The sequence below is a fragment of the Lissotriton helveticus genome, chromosome 4_1 (assembly GCF_964261635.1).
Source record: "Lissotriton helveticus chromosome 4_1, aLisHel1.1, whole genome shotgun sequence".
NCBI lineage: Eukaryota > Metazoa > Chordata > Amphibia > Caudata > Salamandridae > Lissotriton > Lissotriton helveticus.
The window spans coordinates 32693277-32717179 of NC_136063.1; the positions used below are offsets into that span (position 1 = coordinate 32693277).

The 23903-nt window shown below is 45.4% G+C and overlaps 1 protein-coding gene across 1 annotated transcript in view; it reads right to left on the bottom strand.

Annotated features, from left to right (window-relative positions):
* LOC144826926 (uncharacterized) overlaps positions 1 to 23903 on the bottom strand; it is a 120728-nt gene that overhangs the window by 67839 nt on the left and 28986 nt on the right. The window contains exons 4-5 of the mRNA XM_078685385.1: positions 15812 to 15883; positions 5915 to 5981 (exon numbers count right to left, since the gene is read on the bottom strand). Coding sequence (XP_078541511.1) covers positions 5915 to 5981; positions 15812 to 15883 — 139 coding nt within the window. The remainder of the gene's footprint in view (positions 1 to 5914; positions 5982 to 15811; positions 15884 to 23903) is intronic.

Below are 23903 nucleotides of genomic sequence, written 5' to 3' on the forward strand. Positions count from 1 at the left end.
TGGGAACCTGAACCTCACTGCCAACCCTTTAAGTGATGAACCTGGGCTCTTGAGGAAATCCATCTCTTAATGTAATCTACAAATTCTTCTATCATTGAACAGAATAGTAGAAAACAGCTCTTTTACAAATACATGCCCTTACACCTTCACAGTTCGATGGCATCCCTTTATTTAATAAAAATAAATAATAACCACAAGTATGCAAATTAAATCCATGCTCCTCAAACCATGGTCATCCTCAGTCTTTCACTTTAAGATGCGCCAAATTTATCTGAGGCTCTGCATTCGGAAATAATTATTTTAATCTTTTAGTGTTGTGCAAGTCTCAAGTGAATTTACTTTAAGGTGAAGCTTGAAAGCATATCTTCTATTAAGAGTCTCATATTGCAGCAAGCAATACAAAAGCCAATAGGTTGGGCCCTTCACAAGTCAGGGGAATGGCTTTTTCTTTAACTTTTAAGTTGCAAAAACAAAAAAAAATGACATGCCATTGGCCATTGTCTTAAATAAGGCCATATGCTTGCAATAAAAAAAAGAAAACAGCCATTACATATAATTCTAACACAACAGCATGGGTGCTTCCTAGAAGGCAGGTATACTTAAAATAGGTGAAGAGACAGTTTTTCATTTTAGTTCTGTAAGGAAATGCCATCTTTCCTTGGTCATTCCCAACTTTTTTCTGAACTGTATTGTTTGTGTGTGGACTCTGAACACTGAGCCCCTGCCATTCAGTGACCAGTGTATGTGCTCTGACCCTAAAACTATGTAGAATTGGCTAAGCCATGACTGGTGTATTTAACTTATCTGCACGTCCTTAGTATATGGCACTCTCTTTATGTTAAATGTCATTTGTGGACTGCAACACGTATTGTGCCACCACTAAAGTGAAATGTGAAAAAATAACTCAAGGCCTGAAAATACATTCTAGCTGGGCAGTTTCAAAAGTATATTCAACCCGGAAAAATGCCCCCTTGGCAGGCACAAACCTTCCTTTTCAATACTGATAAGTCACCCCTAAAGTAGTCCCTACATGCCCATAAGAAGAGGTTCATAGCATTTAAAAAACAGCACATGAACACCTAAGCTTTACATTTTCTGGCAGTGAGAAATCTCTAAGGTCGTTTTTCTCTATTGCAAGGCGGGCTCTCCCATAGAAAAACAATGGATACAATATAACATCTTCTAATGTTTGCTAGACTAATTATTAAAGGACTCAAATGAATAGTAATTTAAAATCCAATCTAATAATGAAGTTATATTTCAAATTAATATTTAGAAAATACCACTTTAACAAAATTGGCATCTTCCTGCCTTGGCCTTCAGTAGCCTTTCAAAGCTAATATGCAGCTGTCACTTGGCAGAGTGAAATTCGTCCAGGAAAAGGAACAAAGTGGTCCCTTCTGGGAGGAGGTGTGAACTCCTCCTGACAGTAAAGCCTTGGGGATAAGCCCACAAATTTCAGTAGCATCAAAGGGGCAACCAGCCACAGGAATAAGTAGCTGAGACCTAGGCAGCCCCCCCTTTTGTCCATGTATTCAAGACGGCACCAATCCCGGTTGGTGGAAAACTTGTTTCAGAACTGGTTTACAGGGAGAGTTTCCAATTCCTGTAGACCAGAGGTCTTCAAACTGGGTGGCACGCCCCCTTGGGGGCATTAATTGGTCCCGGGGGATGGGGGGCAGGCACCGACCTAGATAATTATCATGCTAATAAAAAAACACGAGTTGCATAAGTCATTCTATAATGTTCCATCACTTACATCTTTTGTTGGTGATAGTTTTGCTCCGAGTAGATATCAAAGGGGAAGGGCATCCTAATACTCCTTGCCCCAACCCCTAATTTCAGATAAAGAACCTCACTGTGGATATGTAGGACACTGGATCTGCTTTCATGGTCACCACCACTTTTTGCTGGTGTCATTATGTTTTCTGACTAGTCTGACAGGGATCCTGCTAACCAGGATCCTAGTCTCTGTGCTTCTTCCCTAAATTAGACATGGGGGTACTTAGGTTCACTCCAGAGCGGCTACTGGGGTGCCCTTGTAAGTTCCTAGTATATGGTATTAAGGCACCCAGGGCATAGGTACACCAAGGGCCCGCCATGAGCAGCAGTGTGTATTGTGCCCCCCATGGGAGACCACTCAAATTGTGACTCCAGGCCTGCTTTTGCAGACTGTGTTAGCTTACGGTAGATATAGTATCCCAATATCTAAGTTCACTACACTTAAAACCTATAAGTCACCCCTAAGGCAGACCTTTCAATCCTGAAGGCAGGGTGCTGTGCCCTCAGTGTGAGGGGGCCACCGCATGAGCAGGACACAATTACAACCTTCGGAGTCCATTTTACCAGGTTGCATTATTTATTGAGACATATAGAATGGCCATGCATCATTACGCAATGACCAACTCTAAACTGGCTGTAACTAACCCTCTCATATTTGGTTTCAAACATGTTGGAATCATACACCAACACCATTGACGGTGTGGGAGGTATGATTCCATGCTCTGTAAATCTCCTTCTGGAGGTCCTCCATGCTCCTGGTACCAGTCCCTCAGAACCGGCCAGCAAGCTAGGGCTACTGCCAGCCTGAGACACAGTCCTACTCTCCTGCTGCTCGCTCGAGCAAGGGAAGGCAGAACAATACAAATCCTGTCACAGGGAGGTCTAACAACCTCCCAGACAGTGTTTAGTGTATTAGGACAGGGTGGGGGCGCTTGCCAGCACCATTGAGACTGCTTGAAGGGCATATATGGTGCCCTCCTCGCAAGCTCTAGTTCAAACAAGTTCAGGGAGCCGGTGGCTCCCACACTGGCATGTAACTGGACAAAGGACATGGGAGTATCCTCCCCACTGTCCAGTCCCTCCTCTGGGCGGGACCCCTGAATCATCCCAACCCTTTCCTTATGGTATTTAATGGCTTATCTGAGGATGGGTCCCTTGATTCGTCATGGGGTTCGAATCAGAAACCAAATCCTCGTCATCCCCAACCACCTGGACATACCTAGTTGGACTGACCTCGTCGTACTGACCACATAGAACTTCGCTGAAAGAACCAAGACCTCAACTGCACCGACTCCGACTGCTCTGGGTCTCCTAGTCTTGGAAGTCTGTTGCACTGTCAGTGTCCATGCTCAAATCAGTTCCCCCACAGGGCCTGTGGACATCCAAAACATCTGAAGGACTCTCCCTTGAAGTGAAGGAGTCACTCCCCTGCATCTGCAGGCACCGCAATTTCGCTGACCGGTTTGCTGATCCTGGGCTCTGATGGACTACCTGAAGGCTCAACAACAAAGGTGGTGGTTCTGCAACTCCCTCGAGGTCTGCACTATCTTCAGACCTAGTCTAATCCAGTATCCCTTGTAGGCAGCACAGGAACAAGCCCCTCTGCACAGTGAGCAGTCAAAATATTGAATTTTAATATATCGACCTACATTAATATCGAGTTTTTAATATCGTAGAGACAGAATATCGAAGTCAAGCATATCGTTGACCAGAATATCGACCCCAAGGTAAGTAATATCGTTATTTTAAATATCGAAGTAAGTAATATCGAAGTAAGTAATATCGTAGGCGAAAATATCGTTGCTAATTTTAGTGTTTTGTATGTTAGTATGTATTTCATATGTATGTTAATCTTTTTTTAATGTATTTTAATACATTTTTAAATAAATGTTTAGAAATTAGTAGTTTTGTTAAAGTAAATTTGGCGTTTTAATATCAGAGCGGGTTGTGGGTTTATTGGGGAATAGGGTGGGAAGAAATGTAATTATAATTAATTAATGAATATGTTTTTATGAATTGGTATTGATTATTAATTAATTGTTAATTATTCATTGGTAATTAATTTTTATTATTGTGTTAATTATATTAATTATAATGAATGTATTATTAATTTGTATTTATTGTTCTGTTAATTAATTTATTGTTAATTAATAATTAATTGGTGATTCGTTTTTATTAAGTGATTAATTGACAATTAAGTGAATTATGTGATTTATGTGTAGTGGGTTGTGGGTGTATAGGGGAATAGGGTGGGAAATCATTTAATTAAATTATTTAATGAGATTGTTTATATTTATTGGTATTTATTATTAATTAATTGTTAATTACTTATTAATTGGTAATTAATATTTATTAAATAACTAATTACATTAATATAATTAATGTAATAATATTTTTAATTGTTTGTTATTGTTAATTAATGTTTTGTCAATTAATGTATTGTTAAATTATTAATTGTGATTTTTATTAATTGGTAATTAATATTTGTTAATTCGTTAATTTATAATTATATTATGTTATTATTTATTGTTATTAATTGATTAATTGATAGTTATTTAATTGTGTTTTTTGTATGTGTTGTATGTTGTGTATTAAAGGCGGAATAGTGCGGGATGTAAGTTATTTTTGTTTATGTAAGTTTTAAATTTAATTTATTAGTATTGAATAATAATTTTTTTGTAAATTATTTATTGTTATTTTTTTCTAAAAAACGTATGTAATCTAACCCCTACGCTATCCAGCGCTTTCCCTACTGTTGCACTCTCTGGAGTGGGAATAGTAATTTTTACCCCACGATATACAACGCTTCCCCTACTATATTAGTATATTGTTGGTCTCCCCCTGGAGCCCACTGTGCATTTATGCTACTTACCGTTATATTTACTAAGTATTCATGTGTATTGTATGTGTCTCTCTATATTGCAATGTGTTAGTGGGTGTTAGTAACAAAATACATATTTTTTATAACTACACTATGTGATTCTTTTTCACTTAGTCTATACCATAAGAATACTTACTGATAAATCCAGTGTACTACAACTTCTAACACTTTGGATTCAATGGGAACACCCACACTCCACCCATGGAATGCCTTCCTGGGGCAGAGTAACATAAGTCAATGTGCTGCCTTGCGTTACTCTAGAAATGCCAAGCCATGCAGGGCTATGCAAGGTAAATCTCATGTAGGTTTTGTGTCACACTTGCACCCCCTGGTGTGGAACAAGGGCGACATAAAACCTTTGTAAATCCGGCCCTAAGTGTCACTAGTGGACTGCAACACCTATTGTGGCATCCACTACACTGACAGATTACAACATGGCTTCAGGCTTTCCATTGCAGCTTGACTTTAGCAATTAAAAAAACAAAAAGGGTATATTTTCCCAGGGTAATCATACCCGCAATTTAAAAACCTCAATTTTACCACTCAAAATAACTCCTTTTTAGAGGTCACATCCTTCATGTTAAGTATTGTTTAACCCCTACCGCGCTACCGAGTTTTCCCGCTGTGCGCCGGAATTTAAAAAATGGCTTGTTTATGACAAAGCCAGCTCGTCATCCGCGTAGCGCAGGTAACGCCCATGACGAGCTGTCTTTGTCATTAGCGCCGAAGGGGTTAAACATCACCCCTATCCAGGCGCTACAGCCCTTAATGCAGGGTTGAAGTTATTTAAATTTACACCATGGTACAAGGGTGGCTGCATTGGCGCTAGGCACAAAATTATGCGCCAGCACTTGGCTGACAGGTCAGGAATAATAGATTTTGTACTTTCCTACCTTCACATTGCTTGCATACTTGCGGCGCTGCCCTACGCCAAATCTTTGTAAATGAGGCCCTTTGTGTTACACAGATAAGACATTACAATGTAAATGATTTACTTAACATTGCACTTGGAATATCACCAAACTCATTCATCGTAGTCCAGGACATGATTTGTTGACACCACTGTGCATCCACAGCTTACATGCTGCCTCCAATTAACAAACATCTGCACCTCTCATAATGACAAAAAGCTCAACGTAAACTCAAGCACATGGATAATGAGGGAATTTCATAGAAACAATGTGACCCATGGGCCTGAATGTAAAGTGTCAATACTGTTAGATAATGCCTGCCTTAAAAGTAGGGCCCTACCTTGGATGCTTCTCTGAAGTTGTTCTTGTTGATGAAGTTCATAATCATCAATTGGTTGTTCGTTCGCCTGCAAATGAAGAAAAAGGTGTTGAACAAAAGTTTTTTGTAGCGCCCATAACCATACAACAAACAGACATAAAATCCCAATTTCTCCCAGAAAGTCTTAACCGCATGCGTGCTAGCGGGTTTTCCCGCTGTGCGCTGAAATTTAAGAAAAACGCGGTTTGTGACAAAGCCAGCTCGTCATCCGCGTAGCGCAGGTAACGCGCATGACGAGCTGGCTTTGTCATCCGCATCGAAGGGGTTAAAGATGAAACCTCCAGCCTTCCATACTAAAGAAAAAGAAAGTGCTGGTGCTCTCCAACAACATTAAGCATGGCTGAATTTGGTTGCTACAAAACTAGCAGTCTTTGAAATGTTTTGGCAGCCTCTGAGGCACCACTGTGCAAAATATGTAGGAACATAATTATGACCTTAGTGGCACAGAGCAGTAAGTATCCTGTGTCGCAGGAAAAGGACAGGAATATGCTGTATTTATCCAATACAGTGCATTCCTGTCCTTTCTTTCTGCACTGGCACCATTTCAGCAGAATTAAGACAATTAAATGCCCATTCCAAGTATGAAAATTATCCAATGACTAGAGTTAAAAAACTAATAGAGAGACTGGGAGGAGCACAGGTAATGTCCACTATTGACCTGACAAAAGGGTATTGACATATACCACTTAATCCTGCCGACAGGGAGAAAACGGCATTCTCCACACCCTCTGGTTTGTATCACTTCAAGGTGATGCACTTTGGTTTACATGGTGCATCTGCAACCTTTCAGAGGTTAAAGAATGTGGTATTACGACCGGACCAACAATATGTGGTGGCATATCTGGACGATATTGTGGTGTATAGTCCAGATTGGGAAACACATAAAAAAGACTTGCTAAATGTCTTGGCTTCACTCCACCAGGCTAGCCTGATGTTGAAACCCCAAAAAACAACATTAGGCACTGATCATATAGAGTACTTGGGATATTCCATACAGACAGGAACCTTACAGCCTCAACACAACAAACTAGAGGCTATTCAGAAGATACCACAGCCCACAACTAAAAAGGACATACGTGCATTTCTGGGTCCAGTAGGCTATTATCAGCGGTTTATTGCCCAATTTTTGCGAATAGCCTGTCCTCTCACAGATTTACTGACAAAACGCCAACCCAATCATAAGATAGAATAGACTGCTACTCAAGAGGGGAGTTTTCTAAGATTGAAGGCACAGCTGTGTGAACCCCCAGTCCTAATGTGTCCCGACTTTGACAAGCCTTTTGTGTTACAAACAGATGATTCAAACAGAGGCTTAGGGGCCGTGATATCTCAAACTGACCAACAGGGAGACCTTTGAACTGTTCTGTACCTTAGTCAAAAACTGTTCCCAAGAGAGGTACATTGAATGAATGAATGAATGAAACAATTCTTGTAGATGCGCGTACTAAGCCCAATGGGCGTCAAGGCGCCTAATCAAATCAGATGCAAAAGCTAGCAAAACTACTAAGTCCTATTTGCTCATGGGTAGGCCCTCTTAAAAAAGTAGGTTTTGAGAGCCTTTTTGAAACGCTCGATGGTCGGGAGCGTTTTTATTTCTGTGGGAATGGAATTCCACAGCTGCGGAGCAACCACGGAAAAAGCTCTGGCGCCCCATCTGGCCAGTTTGAAACGAGGAACAACCAGTTGACAGAGTCCCGCAGATCGGAGGTTTCTTGTGGGGACATAACGCATAAGAAGAGATCCGATAGCACTGGCAGGACCATCCTTCAATGCTCTATGGGTCAGACAGAGAATTTTAAAAGCAATTCGGTGCTGCACCGGGAGCCAGTGAAGCTCCTTCCTGGCTAAGGTGGCTGAAGATGCTTTCGGGAGATCCAAAACAAAGCGTGCTGCAGCGTTCTGGAGAATCTGCAGACGATGTATCAGACCTTTATTGGCTTCCATGTACAGGGAGTTGCAGTAATCCAGCCTTGAGCCAACCAGGGCGACTGCAACCTGTTTACGCGCCTGGGGGGATAAGTAACCGCGGATTTTATTGAGCGTCCTGATCACGCCCCAGCAGGTGGCCACGGTCCTGTTGACTTGCAGGGACATAGAGAGCGAGGTGTCAAATAATACTCCAAGATTTCTGGCGGAAGGGGAGGGAGTGGGGCAGATGCCAAGCGAAGAAGGCCACCACTCGCTCAACCACAGATTTTGACTCTTCCCAAAGACCAGCACCTCCGTTTTTTCGCCGTTTAGTTTGAGGGAATTTATAGTCATTACGCAACTATGGAAAAAGAATGTTTGTCAATCAAATGGGCCATGGAAGCCTTACAATGCTTCTTGTTAGGATGCAAGTTCTTCCTAATAACCAACTGTTAGAAATGGGATCTCTGGTTGGCAGAGGATTGCGCCAAAGCCAGGCTGACACCACCACTCTAGTTAGGGCAAGGGAGTTGCACTACGAAGATAACCCCTGCTCACCCACTTGATAGCTTGGCACGAGCAGTAAGGCTTATCCCGGAGGTAATGTGTAAAGTATTTGCACATGCATCCACCAGCAACAACATCCCAGGCCCCCCACAAAAGGAACTCCACACAAGGTAATATCAAAAATAGCCTTTGTATTCTCAAAACACATTAGAATAATAATCACATTATGTACACTGTGCCAACTGGCAAGGGGCAATATTGTAGGAATAATGTATGCCCATCGTTGGAGCCCGCAGGCTTAGAAGATAATTAATGTCCCCCTAGCGCTAGAGCCACGTAGGCTCTAAAAATATCACATGCCCCCTCAGGAAAGAGCCACCAAACGCTGCAGCTGACCCCCTGCAATAGTAGGGCAGCTGGTGACAAATGCCCACCATGGGCTGCACGGGCCCACGGGGCCTTTGGACCTCCACGGGGGCCCGCTATGTAATGCAGCCATGTTGGAGGGGCCCACTGCCAGGCCGGGCCGCTCTGATTCTGCCTCTTTCCCACTGCGGACTCCCTCGTAACTCACCGGGTGGAGATGGAGGCACTCGACTCCCGGTCAGCACGGCACCTGCGGGGCTCTCCCTTCACCTCGGGAGCCCCGCCGACCCGGATCAGCGCATCTCTCTTCCTGCTGGCGGCCCCGGGGCTCTCCACAGCTCACGTAAGCCCCGGGCCGCAGGAGGCCATCACTCGACCGGCTGCTCCCTTCTCTCACGGAGGCGGGCACGGGACTTCCCTTCCAAACCGGAAGCCCAGCCCGCCGTCAGGCACTATGGTGCCTGACGTCCTGTTTGCCTGCGGCTGCGACAGTGAATTTCTCGATGTCGGCAAAATGAGGCGTGGGCTCCCTCGAAATTAAAAACAAAGCAGGGTGGGCTCCTGCTGAATCAAAGCACCCAATAATCAGCAGAATAAGTGGGGTGGGCACCCGCAAAAGCAATTTCAAGGGAATTCCCTCTGGGCAAAGTGCAGCTCAGCACTGCCAAGCTGCGGGGCTGCCTTTGGAGCCAAATCTCGGCGCTCCCAGCGCGCACAAAGGCAGCATCAATTCCTGGGGCGACGAAAAGGGAGCAGGTGGTCCCAGGAGTTCTGGGCATCAGGAGGGGCAATGTAGGGCCCAGGGACCAGCCCACAGGGCACTTCAGCATGGGAGACAGCCCCCATGGCTGTCCCTCCTGGGCCCCACCAGCAGCAAGCCCCCTCCTGTTAGGATCCCAGCAAGAACTCCAGGCATCCAGGGGCAGGGCTGGGCCCAGGGAGGCAAGCCTTCCCCTGGGCCCCAGCAGCAGCACGCCCCTGGTAGATTCAAGTAGCAAAACAAGAACATTTCCATCGGGTTAAAGCCCCTTATTTATACAGAAAACTCCCTTTGTGACACGGCACAGGGTTTAGGGAAAACCAGATGCAACTGGTTTGGGAGCACTTGAGCACTTTGTTTTGCTCAGCTCCTCTTCGCTATTCACAGGACAGGCCAGGGACATCAGACGCAGCACAGGTGGTGGAGCCAGCATTGTGGAGGGAAGGTCCTGCCCTATTCAGGTCCCAGGTGCAACTCTTCCCTCCCATTTACATGCAGATCTCCCTATTCACCACCGGGCAGACCCATCCTGACTCCTGGAGCCAAGCACACCAGCCAGCTCCTGTCACTCACAAGCCAGACATTGAATTCACATTCACTACACACAGAAATGCCAACTTCTAAAAGTGGCACTTCTACACTGGAGACATTAAATCTGTGCACACCGTCGCACAGCATTTAATCTCATGAGTTCGCACATACCAAACTCGCCCCTGCACTCCTCACATCAGGAACTACCATGGTCACACATATCCACCGTGCATTCCTATGGGAGAGCAGGCCAATCTCACCACACACACTCAGAGAGCGCACGCATTTTACACTGGGCCACAGTGCTAAAGTGCGCAGAAGCCTAAAATCACTACCATCAGGTCATTATTAAAGGGCAAAAGGTTCAGGGGTGAACCTGCCAAAAGGGCCAAGTCCAACACCGACCATGCTCCTCTGACGTGGCTTGCCACCCATAACAACACAAATCCAAAGGTGCTTTGTTGGTTCCTAGCCCTACAGGGACTCAACAAAAGCAAGGTAAATCATGACTGAATTGCCGAAACGCTAGAGCACCTGGCAAAGGGCTCCTATAGTTCTTGAAAGTAACTGCTGTAATTTACATTTAGCGCATTGTATTTCTAATTAGGTAACTCTGTTTTTAACTCATGCTGCTCCTATCATATTAAGCACTCCCTTCCCCGGTCCACCTCTGACTTGTCAGATTGTTGTGAAGGGAAGGCGCCCCGGAAGTGATTAAGACTTCCTCCTCGCTTGCGGCGCGCAGGTCAGCAGGCTAGTTGTTTTACCCTGTCCTACTATAAAAGAACGATGCTATTCTGTTCGCGCAGTGGATGCGCGCACCGGGCGCACCAGCGGCGCGCCATAGGCAAGCCCGTCTGTGTCCATCCGCGCCTGGACCGGGCCCAGGGCCACTCCCCCTGGTCAGCCCAGCCAGCTAACCGGTAATAAACAATTGCAGAATATGTCTGAACGACTTGCAGCCATACGTTCCTCCAGCAACCACCCTACCAACTGCCCCAGTTTTGAAATTGGGGAACTTGCTTCTCAGCACGCGATGTGCTGTCCTAACTGCAGTTTCTCCTTGAACATTCACCAATCAGCATTTTACTCAACCAGCACCACCCCCTCACCTACAAACATTCCTGTACATTTACATTTCTTTTCCAAAACACAAATACGAAATCCAGATTTTTATTCAGAATCAGAAACTAGAAATCCTGTTGATAGCTTAAACCTGGGGGAATCCGGCTGCTGGGCATGACTTCCACGCAGAAACACCAGAAGGATACGCGATCTGCATATTTGATAGACAAAATAAAAAAGGAGGAGGACTATCTCATCAAAGCAGAACTAGTCCCTACCAATATCTGTGAAGCCTGCTACTTCTCTATCACAATTCCGCAATTTCCGCCTTTCAATGGTATTCTGCTATACCTACCCCCAGGATCTCCTGTCCTCGTTAGGCAGCCTATGAGAGTTAACTGCAGGTGAAAATAACTTCTCCATCTTAGGAGATTTTAACTTTCACTTGGAATCACAGGATGACCAAGACACAATAACACTACTGGACGAATTAGAGGCGGTAGGCCTCACACAAATTGTCACCTCACCCACTCATTCTGCTGGACATACTCTAGATGGAATCTTCTCCAACCCTTCATGTTTCGACCTAGGAAACATTCTACCGCTACCATGGACCGACCATTACGCAATTCTCTTTGACATACAACATAGCAATAATCCCAGCCCCCTCCTAAAACCCCAACTATCTAGAGAGTTCAAAGCCTGGAGTAATATTGATTCCCTGGAATTGCATTCCTCCTTACTCACAAATCAGCCGGACCTTCCCCCAACAGACCCTGACTCAGCGGCCATTATATACACAAGCTGGATAAATGATGCAGTTACCAAATCGGTACCCATCAAACGCAGGTCGAATAACCGAGCCTCCGTCTCTGCACATTGGTTCTCGGAGGCCCTAAGATGCGAAAAGCAAAAATGTCGACATCTAGAATGTAGCTGGCGCTTACACTATGATCCCTCCAAGAAAGCCCTCTACAAGCAATTCCTTGCTAACTATAAACGCCTCCTGGTCTCAGCTAAAAGTAATTTTTATTGTAACTAAATTGATTCGGCAAAGAACTCGGCCAAACAACTGTTCCAAGTAGTATCTAAACTGGCCGGGCAGGGATCAACCCCCCCTATCGCTCCCACTCAGACACTTTGTAACTCACAAGATACATATTTCCAAGAGAAAGTTTGTACCATCTATAACAACTTTACTCTCAACACACTTAGCACATTAATAGACCCCCCATTTATTCGAGAACACACTATTACTCACTCTCCTCAAACTCCTACCTTTGAAGAATTCAGTCAAGTCCACCCGGACCTCATCTCACATCATATCTCCTCCATGAAATCAGGGTCCCCCGAAGATCCGTGCCCGCCTGCCACCCTTCAACTTAACTCTGACCTCATAGGAGTTAATCTGGGTAAAATAATCAATTCAATGTTCCAAACCTGCACATACCCTTCCATTTGGAAAAAGACGCTTATCATGCCCCTCATAAAAAATGCCAACTTAGACCCAGCGGATACTACCAGCTACAGACCCATTGCTTCACTGCCTCTACCTGCAAAAATTGCAGAGAAAGTAATGAACACCCAATTGGCAAGTTTCATCTAGCAACATCATTTATTAGATGATACACAATTTGGCACGGAGACCGCCCTCATCAAAGCATCAGATGAGATCAAAAAAATCATGGATGCTGGAGGAGCGGCGGTTCTCGTCCTGTTGGACCTTTCAGCAGCATTTGACATGGTCGACCACGCTACCCTGATCAACCGCGTCACTGCACTAGATATTTGTCACAAGGCCAGGGCCCTCATCACCTCATACCTGGCTGATCGTTCACAATCAGTCACGCTTGGCACTTTTACCTCCCCCTCATTCTCTTTTCCTTGCGGGGTACCCCAGGGATCCTCGCTAAGCCCGACACTGTTTAATATCTACGTGTCAGGCTTGGCGAGGCTCATCAAAACATACAAACTGGTGCTTACCTCAATTGTATATCTCCGTATTCCTTAAAATACCACTTTTACTGATTGTGAACGATCAGCCAGGTATGAGGTGACGATACCCAACTAGTGTTAGCAATACATCATGATGGTGCAAAGGTCGCAGCCAACTTCCAGAAGGGAAAGCTTGCTATAAGCTCCTGGATGGCCGACAACTCCCTGAGATTGAATTCCAGTAAGACTGAGGTTATGATCTTCAGTAATCTATCACCATCACGGTTCTCTCTTTGGTGGCTAATAGACCTAGGCACACCTTCATCTCCAGTTGAAAAGGTCAGAAACCTTGGAGTCAATTTTGACACCAAACTGACTTTCATGCACCATGCAAATTCGGTTGTATCGTCAGCTTTTCACACCATCAGAATTATAAAGTAACTTCTCCCATATCTCCCTTCCTCAGCCGCCAAAACATTGATCAGTACCCTTGTTATGTCCAAAGTGGACTATTGTAACAGATTATTCATCAATGCACAAGAAAAAGTTTTTAAAAAACTCCAGCTGATTCAAAACGCAGCACTTAGGCTGCTGACAGGCCCTCCTAAATTTAAGCCCATCTCCATTGTAGTCCGCCAACTTCACTGGCTACCAAGTAGAAGCAGATCCAAGTTTAAAGCTCTCTGCATCGCTTATAAGGCCATACACACCACTGGTCCTGATTTTCTCAGTCTCTCCAACCCTACAATCCACCCAGACAATTGTGTTCCTCCAATGCTAATTTTCTTACGGTTCCTCGCACAAAAAAGCCTCCTGGGGCGACAGATCATTTATATCTGCCATTATGAAAGTCTGGAACAGGCTTCCCTTCCACAACAAGACCAACCCCGCCCTGCTCATCTTTAGGAAACAGATAAAGACCTGGCTCTTCAATCAGTGATTCATTATGTTTACCATCTTTCCGTCGGACCAACGGCGCCGAGACACCTTTGGGTATTTGTGCGCTTTATAAAATGCATAAATAAATACAGCCTTTCTCTTTTCAGACCCTTCACGCCCCAGGAAGGTCCCAAGGGAATGTGGACTTTTTGTCACGATCGTCCATACTTGGAGGAAAGGCAGTGTAATCCCGTACCGCGTCCTGACAGGATTTCCGAAATGACAGTGGAAATGCAACGGACCGAGAGCAAGCCTGACGCTCTAGCGGGATCAGGGGAAGTGACGTGGAGGACGCAGGGACAGAAAAGGAGGCTGTAGGAGGAAAACGGCACACAACGCGAACACAAGGAGGAGGATGCGAGACACCATGAGGGACCGGCAGCCACAGTGGAGAGCAGCAGGGAGACCCTGACACCGAGCACGGAAGAAGAAAGAAGCCACAAGAACCAGCATTGAAAAACCCTGCCAACTAGTCAAGCCGTCCCGGAGGGGAAAAGAACAATGTGACTTCTTCAGCCACGACCCCGGAGGGCCGTGGCTTCAGGCAAGTACCTTTCATCAACTTCTTTACTAGGGGAAGATGAAGGAAGGGTCACCAATAGGATCTTTGGGGATCTCTCACCTATGTTGTGTACATGCAGCATGAGGTAGAGCATGGTCCCACCTTGGGTGACGGTGAAGGGTTAGAGCATAGTGAAAGTGACAGACTTCTTACAGTATTTCCCATTTGCTTGTTCCGAGGTATATGCGCCAACCCTTTCCTCTGATGAGACGTGAAAACGCAGGAAGAAGCATACCTGGACCTTGGGGAGAACAGAGACATTCGGGTGCACAGTGAGGGAACTGACACCGACAGGGACTGTTATTGACTAAAATGCAACTATCCCAGAATGGATTTTCAGCCTTTTCTTTTTTAGGTATCTCCTGTCAATATTTATACTGAAATAAAATATTCCAATGTTAGTCTATGGAGTTAATTATCTGCAATGTGGAAAAACGAAATTGGCAGCTTTTCCCCCACCATGGTATATGAAACATTTTTATAATATCCCTGCTTATAGTTACATAGCACCCTACCCCTGGGGCACCTACGGGTGACTTATATGTAAAAACATTGAGGATTGCTACTTTGAAAGTACCTTTTCAACCAAAGTAAAGTGTGCATATAATTATAATGTAAAGGCAGCCTACTGGGCTTCTAAACCTCCATGCCCTTTTATATACTATGAATTTACAGCTAGGCGTTCAGTACCAACTGTAATTACACCTAATTACCATATACTTTTAATCAGAGCATAGGCCCTGGGTCTGGTTAGCAGAGCCCCAGGGCACAGTCAGAGTCAAAAAACCAGAACGTACTAGTCAAAATGGGGGCAAAATTCAGGGGACACTGCCAGGGCCGGAATGGCCGTAGTGGGCACCGGGCGTTTCCCCGCTGGGCCACTAGGGTGGGGGGCAATTTTGGGCCCCTGGGGGCCGTTTCTGTTAGAGGGGCCGTTTTTGTAGCATAGCTGCAAAACTGCCCCTGTAGCAAAATCGAGCGAAACCGAACCTGGCATACAGCTTGGCCGCTCCCAGGGGGGCCAGCCGAGCTCTCTACCAGGGCCAGTTTTGGTTCCCAGTCTGGCCCTGGACACTGCAAACAGGTCGTAATTTCCCACAACACTAAAGGTCAACTCTTGTCACTGAATATAATCCCACTGCTTCAAATCACCATTTTCAGAGTTTGCCAGACATAAAACAAAGTTCATATAACTCTTGCTGCTCTATTGGGCAGGGTCAACTATTGAGGTTGTGTCCATCTATGAAGCCATGACTAGAGAGCTCCCACAGGAGAATTATCTTACTTGGTGATATATATCTGCATTCGCTTGCATGTCTGCACACTGGTTTCCACAATGGTGGTCGCTGGAGCTCATCTGCAAGAAGAAGAGACAAACTAGAGGTTACTGACAACATAGCACCACAATCTAGGACAACATGTTAAGGAGGAATATTTCTAGAAATGTTTTGAACAATATGGTTTTAGAAATAAAGCAGACTCATGAGGTATTCTTTAGCGTCATAGTCAGCATTTGTCATCAGCAACAGTTTCTTTGAAGAAGATAAATCATGACACGTTGCAAGTGAGGCATTTGAAGATGTTCTTTAAAAGTAAAGCATTTGTTTTCAAAATGTTTCATTTTGCGATGCAATCGAGTAGACACCCGTCAGAAGAGAAGAGAAAGGTAACAAACTAATGCCTTCAGGAGGTTCTGCTGAAGAACATATTCAGGTTGACCGAGAAGGTATGTCACACAGGCCTGCTTCCTGCTTATGTTGTCCGCAGAAGGAGGTGGAGTTGGGAAGCATGCACGAAAGAAACACGTGATCAGACATGCGGTGTGCCTGGTGGCAGAAAAGTCAAGGATACTCTCCGGAAGCAGCTGACAAGCTGCCAAGTTGATGATCAGAACCGTGGGACCTGGCACCAAGAGCATAGGTCTTAAGTATCCTCCTGAAGGTCAGCAGGTCTTGGGTCTGTCGTAGGCTCAGTGGGAGGGTGTTTCATGTCTTGGCGGCGAGGTGGGAGAAGGATTTCCCACCGGTGTTTGTTCTTCGGATGCGCGGGACAGTGGCCATGAGAGGTCGGCGGAGCGTAGCTGTTGGTTGAGGATGTAGAAAGAGAGCCATCTGTTGAGGTAGGCTGGGCCAGTCTTGTGGAGTGCCTTGTGTGCTTGGGTGAAGAGCTTGAAGGATATAATCTTATTGACGGGGAGCCAGTGCAGGTTTCTCAGGTGGGGGGTGATGTGGCCGTGGCGTGGTACGTCGAGGATCAGTCGTGCCGAAGCATTTTGGATGCGTTGTAGGCATTTTATGAGCTTGGTCGGTGCTCCCGCGTAGAGGGCGTTTCCGTAGTCGAGTCTGCTGCTGACGAGGGCCTGGGTGACTGTCTTTCTTGTATCTGTCGGGATCCATCTGTAGATCTTGCAGAGCATGCAGAGTGTGTTGAAGCAGGAGGAGGAGACGGCGTTAACTTGCTTGGTCATTGAAAGCGTTGAGTCAAGTAAGATTCCCAGGTTGCGTGCATGGTCGGTGGTTTTCGGGGCTGCCCCCAGTGCCGTCGGCCACCAGGAGTCGTCCCAGGCTGAAGGGTTGGAGTCGAGGATGAGGACCTCCGTCTTGTCCGAGTTCAGCTTCAGATGTCTGGTCTTCATCCAGTCAGCGACGGCCTTAATTCCTTTGTGGAGGATGGCTTTGGCTGTGATGGGGTCCTTGATGAGGGAGAGGATCATCTGAGTGTCGTCAGCGTATGAGATTATGTTGAGGTCGTGCTGTCGGGCTACGTGTGCGAGCGGGGCCATGTAAATGTTGAACAGTGCTGGGTTGAGGGAGGATCCCTGGGGTACCCCGCAGATGATCTCAAAGGCTTTGGAATGGAATGGGGGGAGGCGGACGCTCTGGGTTCTGCCGGAGAGGAAGGAGGTGGTCCAATCCAGAGCCTTGTCTCGGATCCCTGCAGTGTGGAGGCGTGCTCGTAGTGTGCAGATGGTGTCGAAGGCGGCAGGGAGGTCTAGGAGGATGATTGCTGCGGGCTCACTGTTGTCCAGCAGGGTCCTGATGTCGTCGGTGGCAGCGATGAGGGCACTCTCGGTGCTATTGTTACTGCAGGACCCTGACTGGGTAGGGTCCAGGATTCTGTTTTCTTCAAGGTATCGTGTTAGCGGTCTGTTGACAGTTCTCTCAATGACCTTGGCCGGGAAGGTGAGCAGAGAGATGGGCCGGAAGTTCTTGAGGTCTCTTGGGTCTGCCTTAGGTTTTTGGAGTAGGGCGTTGATCTCGGTGTACACTGTGCTGAGATTTATTTGTCCCCTTGAGTTGTTGCGTCTCGTTGGATCCATTTTTCTGGTAGCAGAATTATGGTTTTATTGATAATTTTGGTGATAACTATTGATTATTGATTATATGTTTAACATAAAGTTGGTGTCTTGTTCTATGTTGTCCAGAAGCACAGGTACAGAGATACCTGGGAATCCCAGGAACAGAATTTAGAAGGGTGTGGATAAGGGATTCACAAAGCAGAAGTTAATTTGTCTGTTGAATTAATACTGAAAAGCTAGGCAGGGTTGTCAGTGTTATATCTCCTACATCAACGCCAAGGTCTGGAATAACCTGCCCTTTTACATCTGAGTAGATCCCCTCCCTGGTGGACTTCAATAAGAGACTCAAGACTTGAATTTGCAATGAAGACACAGCATTCTCAGTGCCCAGATACCCCGAAGGGAGACAGTGCAGCGCTGTGCAAATACTGATTGATTGATTGACTATCTGCCTGATTGTGGGACTGTCTTGCTATGACCTAGGCAGAATGCTTATCTTTCTAAAAACTTGTGAAGGTGTCAAGTCATCCAGACACTGATATTGATAAGACACCTAATGTGACATCAGTATGGGACAAGTACCATCTATATTTCAAGATTGTTTAAGAACAATAGTATAAACAATGTTGTTTGAACTGACATGTGTAGGAAAGTGGAGTATTATGCTGGGTGGCTGATTAAGCTTCATTATGCAATGCTCTCACAAAACGCCAAAGATGGTCCTTGGATTCACAATGATAAACCTTAGCTCAGTCCTGGTAGTGTGGCAAAGAGCAGTCAGGATTGACTTGAGGAACACGTGTTAAGCTTTTCAGAGTACCAACACTGATGATAAGTAATTGATTTGACTCAAAAGAAATCTAACACACATTTATTCAAATAAATCAGATATTTGTATTAATTTGGATGCCAAAACAAAGTAAGTCAGATACATTTAACAAGAGTTATACAATTTCAAATGAAAAACAATTCAATAGAGATTAAACTATTGAATTTTTGTCATTGCGGTCAATGAAGAACATCACTTGTGACACTCAGCCACTTGCAGGGTGAGTTCATAGGAAGCCACTTGTAGTTAAGGCTTTACGGGTCAGAGGACAAAGCTGTGACAGTCAGACATTTGCTCGTAGGGCCTGGATACATATGTGTCCTGGTTGTCCTGGGTGCTAAACGAGGAAGCAGAGGGTGCTGAACAATTATACTTTTTAAACTTGGTTACTTGCAGGTCAAGTTTGTGGAAGCTCACACCCACGTTTGCACTGGTACTGATGCTTTTTGACTAGAAGTGCTCTGAGTCCCTGCTATCCAGGCCACTAGTGTCATTGCTCTTTCCCTTCAAACTAGTTAAATGTATAAATTGTTTCCAAATTTACAATGACTTCGGCAGCCCTGTAAGTTCCTAGTGAATGATACCCCTGGGAGCTAGGGCCTGGGTACTAAAGAGGTTACCTAAGGGCTGCAGCATGTATTATGCCACCCTAAGAGATCCACACTCAAACACATGCAAACTGCCAGTGAAGGATGTGTGAATTAAAAGTGTCCTGGTTGTCCTTGGTCATGAACATGGGAGCGGAGGGTGCTGAAAAATAGTACTTGCGACAGGGGGTCACTAGAAGGTCGAGTTCGTGGCAGCCCATTGATGGCTACGCTTGTTTGGGCCCCTGGACCAGGAGTCACCAGGCACAACAACTCTACCTAGCTTGGGCCTCTCGCTTGCAGAATTGTACTTGGCTATACGTGGTGCAGAACTGGAGCTGCTGGTTTTACCATTGGACGGTGCTGGTGGGGAAACAGATGCAAACACTCGACAACAGAGCCACTGAGGTGAGTAGTGAGGGAAAGGCCATTTTATACATGGTCACCCCCACATTTTCCCTATTACTGATGCTTTTTGGCTGGAAATGCACTGGGTCCCTGCTAACCCGGCCATTAGTTCCACTGCTCTTTCCCGTACAACAAGTTAAATGTCTAAATTTGTAGTGAGCACATGGGATTTACTGCAGAAATTGCTAAGTTAGCATTGGTTAGTATATGCTTGGCAGCCATTTTGCCGCGTGTGCACGCGTTACTACATGGCTTTATTCTCGTGGACGGTCTGCTGGTGCATTTTCGCATGGGAAATGTCCAGTAATGTCCAGTATTTGTAAAGCGCAAACAATTACCCTAAGGTGTCAAGGCACTGGGGACTGTCGGGAAGATTAAGCAAGCTATTGCCCAGAAAAACATGGTATTGGAGGCTGGCCGTCTATCGACGATTGGAGAGACTTATCAAGGTCTTGGGTTACGTGCATATTAACATTGAAGAGGGACCTCCACTCAACAATAGCGTTTTACCGATTAAAACACAGTGGAGCGGTAGTATAATAATCTGACAGGGCGAACTGAGCCGTGAACTGATATTATTGATTATTCTTATCAATTACGGTGCTGATACGTAGCATAGGATATTCTGTAGCTCGACTTGGCTTCAACATACTCTACAATTCCTGACATATTATAATGGCTGTTCATTTAATGAAGACTCTCCACACAGATTGAACATTTAGGAAAGGAACTTTAGTTAGGTGGTCGACTTTATGACCAGCACTGAGTAGTCGCAATTTGATGGACACGGGTCGACTTACAAAGGCGGAATACGAACCTAATACACGTCCACGCATTTACTATCCTTGCCTTGAAAAAGTCTCTATGAGACGAAACACGTGTCGGCGGTGTGAGCTGTGAAGTTTTTTTATATGTCTATGGATCCACAATAAAGAGTTGGAAGAATACGATTTGGCTTGGATCTCTGAATTTGGAGCTTGCTGTATAATAATGGACACTGCATATTGTTGATTGTGAATGAACTTAAAATACATTACTTTGTTTTGATAGATTCAGAACATTTATCTAGCTTTCCTAGATTAATTATCAATTGGGCATTATTGGGAGTGCTGTGTGGCCTGCTCTCATTTTCTTTCTGATATTTGGCACTTTGTGCTGTTTGACACCCCTGGTGGTGGGTGTGCATCAGGTCATAAGAGCACCTCTTTGAGGCAGACTAATACTTTTTATGTAATATATTTCACGTGTATTATTACTTCTATGAGATGTATTAACTCTATGTTCGGACGTTTTCCCTCTTGGTAGGGGGACACTACCACCGATACTTTTTGTGAATACAGAATCACATGGTGCTGGGCAGAACCCTGCCGCCAGAGACGGGGATCGAACCATGATCCCCAGCGCCCAGCGTCAGTCGCTCTGGCCGCTGCGCCACTCCTCTTCCACTGTCTGCCTTTCACACATTTAGCTGTAACACAGTGCTCCTCGTCTACACAGCGTGGTCAAGGTCGAAAAACAATGTATGCTGTTGATTCACTTTGGTCAATCCCACGTTCATAGACAAAACATGGAACACAGCTGCACTACTGAAAGTTGGGTGCTTTTAATATGGCATTGCATGCATGAAAAGGCACTTGGAGAGATTCATTCCAACGTGCATGTTCTGAGATGTAATTGCTTGCATATACACTTGGAGGTATGGGGTCTCCATGACAAAGCCTAAAGGTCTTCTATAGTTATATGAAACTAGTTCATAGTACTGGGGGTGGTAAGGAGCTGCAGTCCTGTTTCCACTATCATTATAATATGATTTCCCCTTTTATACTTTATGGAATTGTAATCATGCTGATTATATTGTTCTTATCCATTGTGCTGCAGGTATTGGCTTGTGTACAGCTTTTTAGAGCACGTTAGTTAAAATAAACATTTTAAAACATACCTTGTCTCTGTTTACTCACATTGTGGATAAAGTCTGAGTGTTTGAACAAAAGACTGTTCTTCTTCCCGTGGTGCCTGAGAGGGACAGAGTGACGTGTTCTATGATGTCTAATCATTGGTAGCTTCGCTGTAGTACGGAGAACGTATGAGACACTATAGCTAGTCGGATTGCGGTTCTGGGCACCGAGGTGGGCTTTCTGGTACACAACTACACACTGAGGTCTTGGTTTCCTGCTCATATTTCTGTGTATGTGCAGAATCCTGCAACATGGCACAGCTAAAGTTTGGTCTGGTTCTTATTTATGAGGCACTTGAGTAGTGTTTGTGCTTGTCCACAATACCCTTGGTTCTATTTTCCGCTAAACAGTTGTGACGGCATACCCTACCTATATTGACGTTTTATAGGTTTTTTCAAGTTTGATACAATTAAAAGGTTTTCTTTTGGCTTAATACACTATATTGCGCTGCCGCGCATTAACTTGTTCTTTTTTCTTAGTCGTTATGGCTCATGTCGATGTTGCGGCACATAGCTGTGCATTGCTCCGGCGTCATTTGCATGCATATGGATTAATGGCCGCGGATATCAATCTTATTAGGTCTCCGCTGCATAGGAAAAAGACCATAAGTCATCGGCACAGCTTTCCCTGCAAAAATGTGCAGACGTTGCCTAGCTTCCAATGGTAACGTGTGCACGTCTGGCGATTTCCTCGCGGGAGCGAGCAGCTGGCGCCATATGGCAGCAATTACTGCAGCTTGCCACTCACTCCCACGAGGAAATCGCACAGGTCTCTCTCCTCTCTCCCCCCGAGGCGTGTGCTTGTTTTTATTTCCCACTCCTGGGCTTCTTATATATAGAATGAGCGCTTCTGCTAAGTGATCTTATTTTGTTGTTGTGTTTATGCTTTGCTGCGCCCGTTTGACATACAACTTGCTTTCTCTTTCCACAAACTCGACTTGACTTAAGGAACATTAAGGAAATGTGTCTGTGAAACTGGACAACGTTCCCAGAGTTTATTTCTGATCGCTGCGGCTGCTTCATGTCCGTTGCACCATTCAGAGAGTCAGTTTTTTTGCGCTTTCATGAAGACATGACAAGGAAGCTGGAAACTTTTGGCACATTCTCTTTAAAAGCACAGCATGTTGGTGACTGGTTAGTCGATTAGACCTATGTAGTGCTTTAGATCTCAAAGCGCTATGGTGGGTGCAGCAGTTATAACTCATGAAGTGGCGGAAATGTGAGGTGCCGAGAGTGAGCCTGACGCTCTAGCGGGATCAGGGGAAGTGACTTGGAGGACGGAGGAAAAGAAAAGGAGGCTGGAGGAGGAAAACGGCGTGCAACCCAAACGCAAGGAAGAGGACGCGAGAAACCATGAGGGACCGGCAGGCGCAGTAGAGAGCAGCAGGGAGACCCTGACCCCAAGTGCGGAAGAAGAAAGAACTGCAGAGCCACACCAACCAGAACTGAAAGCTACGGCTACCTGGCCACAGGAAAGATGGGGCCAGTACATAGCTCCCTTTCTCTCATTACAGGCCACATACCAGGCTCTCAATCCTGCGGTACTCACTCCCTACCCTGAAATCAAGGAAACCATTGTGGAACAATTAGCGTATGACACAGAGTATTACCAAGGCAAGTTCCGTAAAGAGAATGGACAGCAGGGGACAATCCTAGGACTCTGTATTATTGCATTAGGGATCAAGATGAGAGATGACTACAACCCAGTGCATCCCCTATGGAGGAGGTCATTTCAAAAGTGCATCTAGAGCAGTATCTGGGGGTCCTACCCAATAGTAGCCGAACTTGGATAAAACAACACCTTCACTTAACGGTACAGACCGCTGTTGAATTTAGAGTGCGAACGATGAAATCCCCTACAACTATCCAAAAACGCTATCCCAGAACAGGAGAACAGAAGAATACGGGGTGTGGGGGCAGAAACCTGATTAGGCCTCCTTTGAACTTATTCCCTACACAGGCAGGACTTTCAGGTGTTCAGAGCGGGGACACATTGCCAGGAACTGCCCAGTAAAGGGAGACGGGGTGGAACCCATGGAAATCGGATGGTCTCATGGTAGAGTTATAGCCACAGGAAAGCCCGAGGGACGATACAAGACAACCCCGGCTTCATGGTAGGTCAGTGGATGCATTGTTGGATACAGGTTGTCACCACACCATTGTTTCAAGAGAGTTGGTTCACATTGGTCAGATTTCGGAAGAGGCGCAGATACAGGTCTCCTTCGTGCATGGAGGTGTATGGCTATATCCTCTAGCTGAGGTACTGATCGATGTAAAAGGAGATCCACAGATACGCCAAGT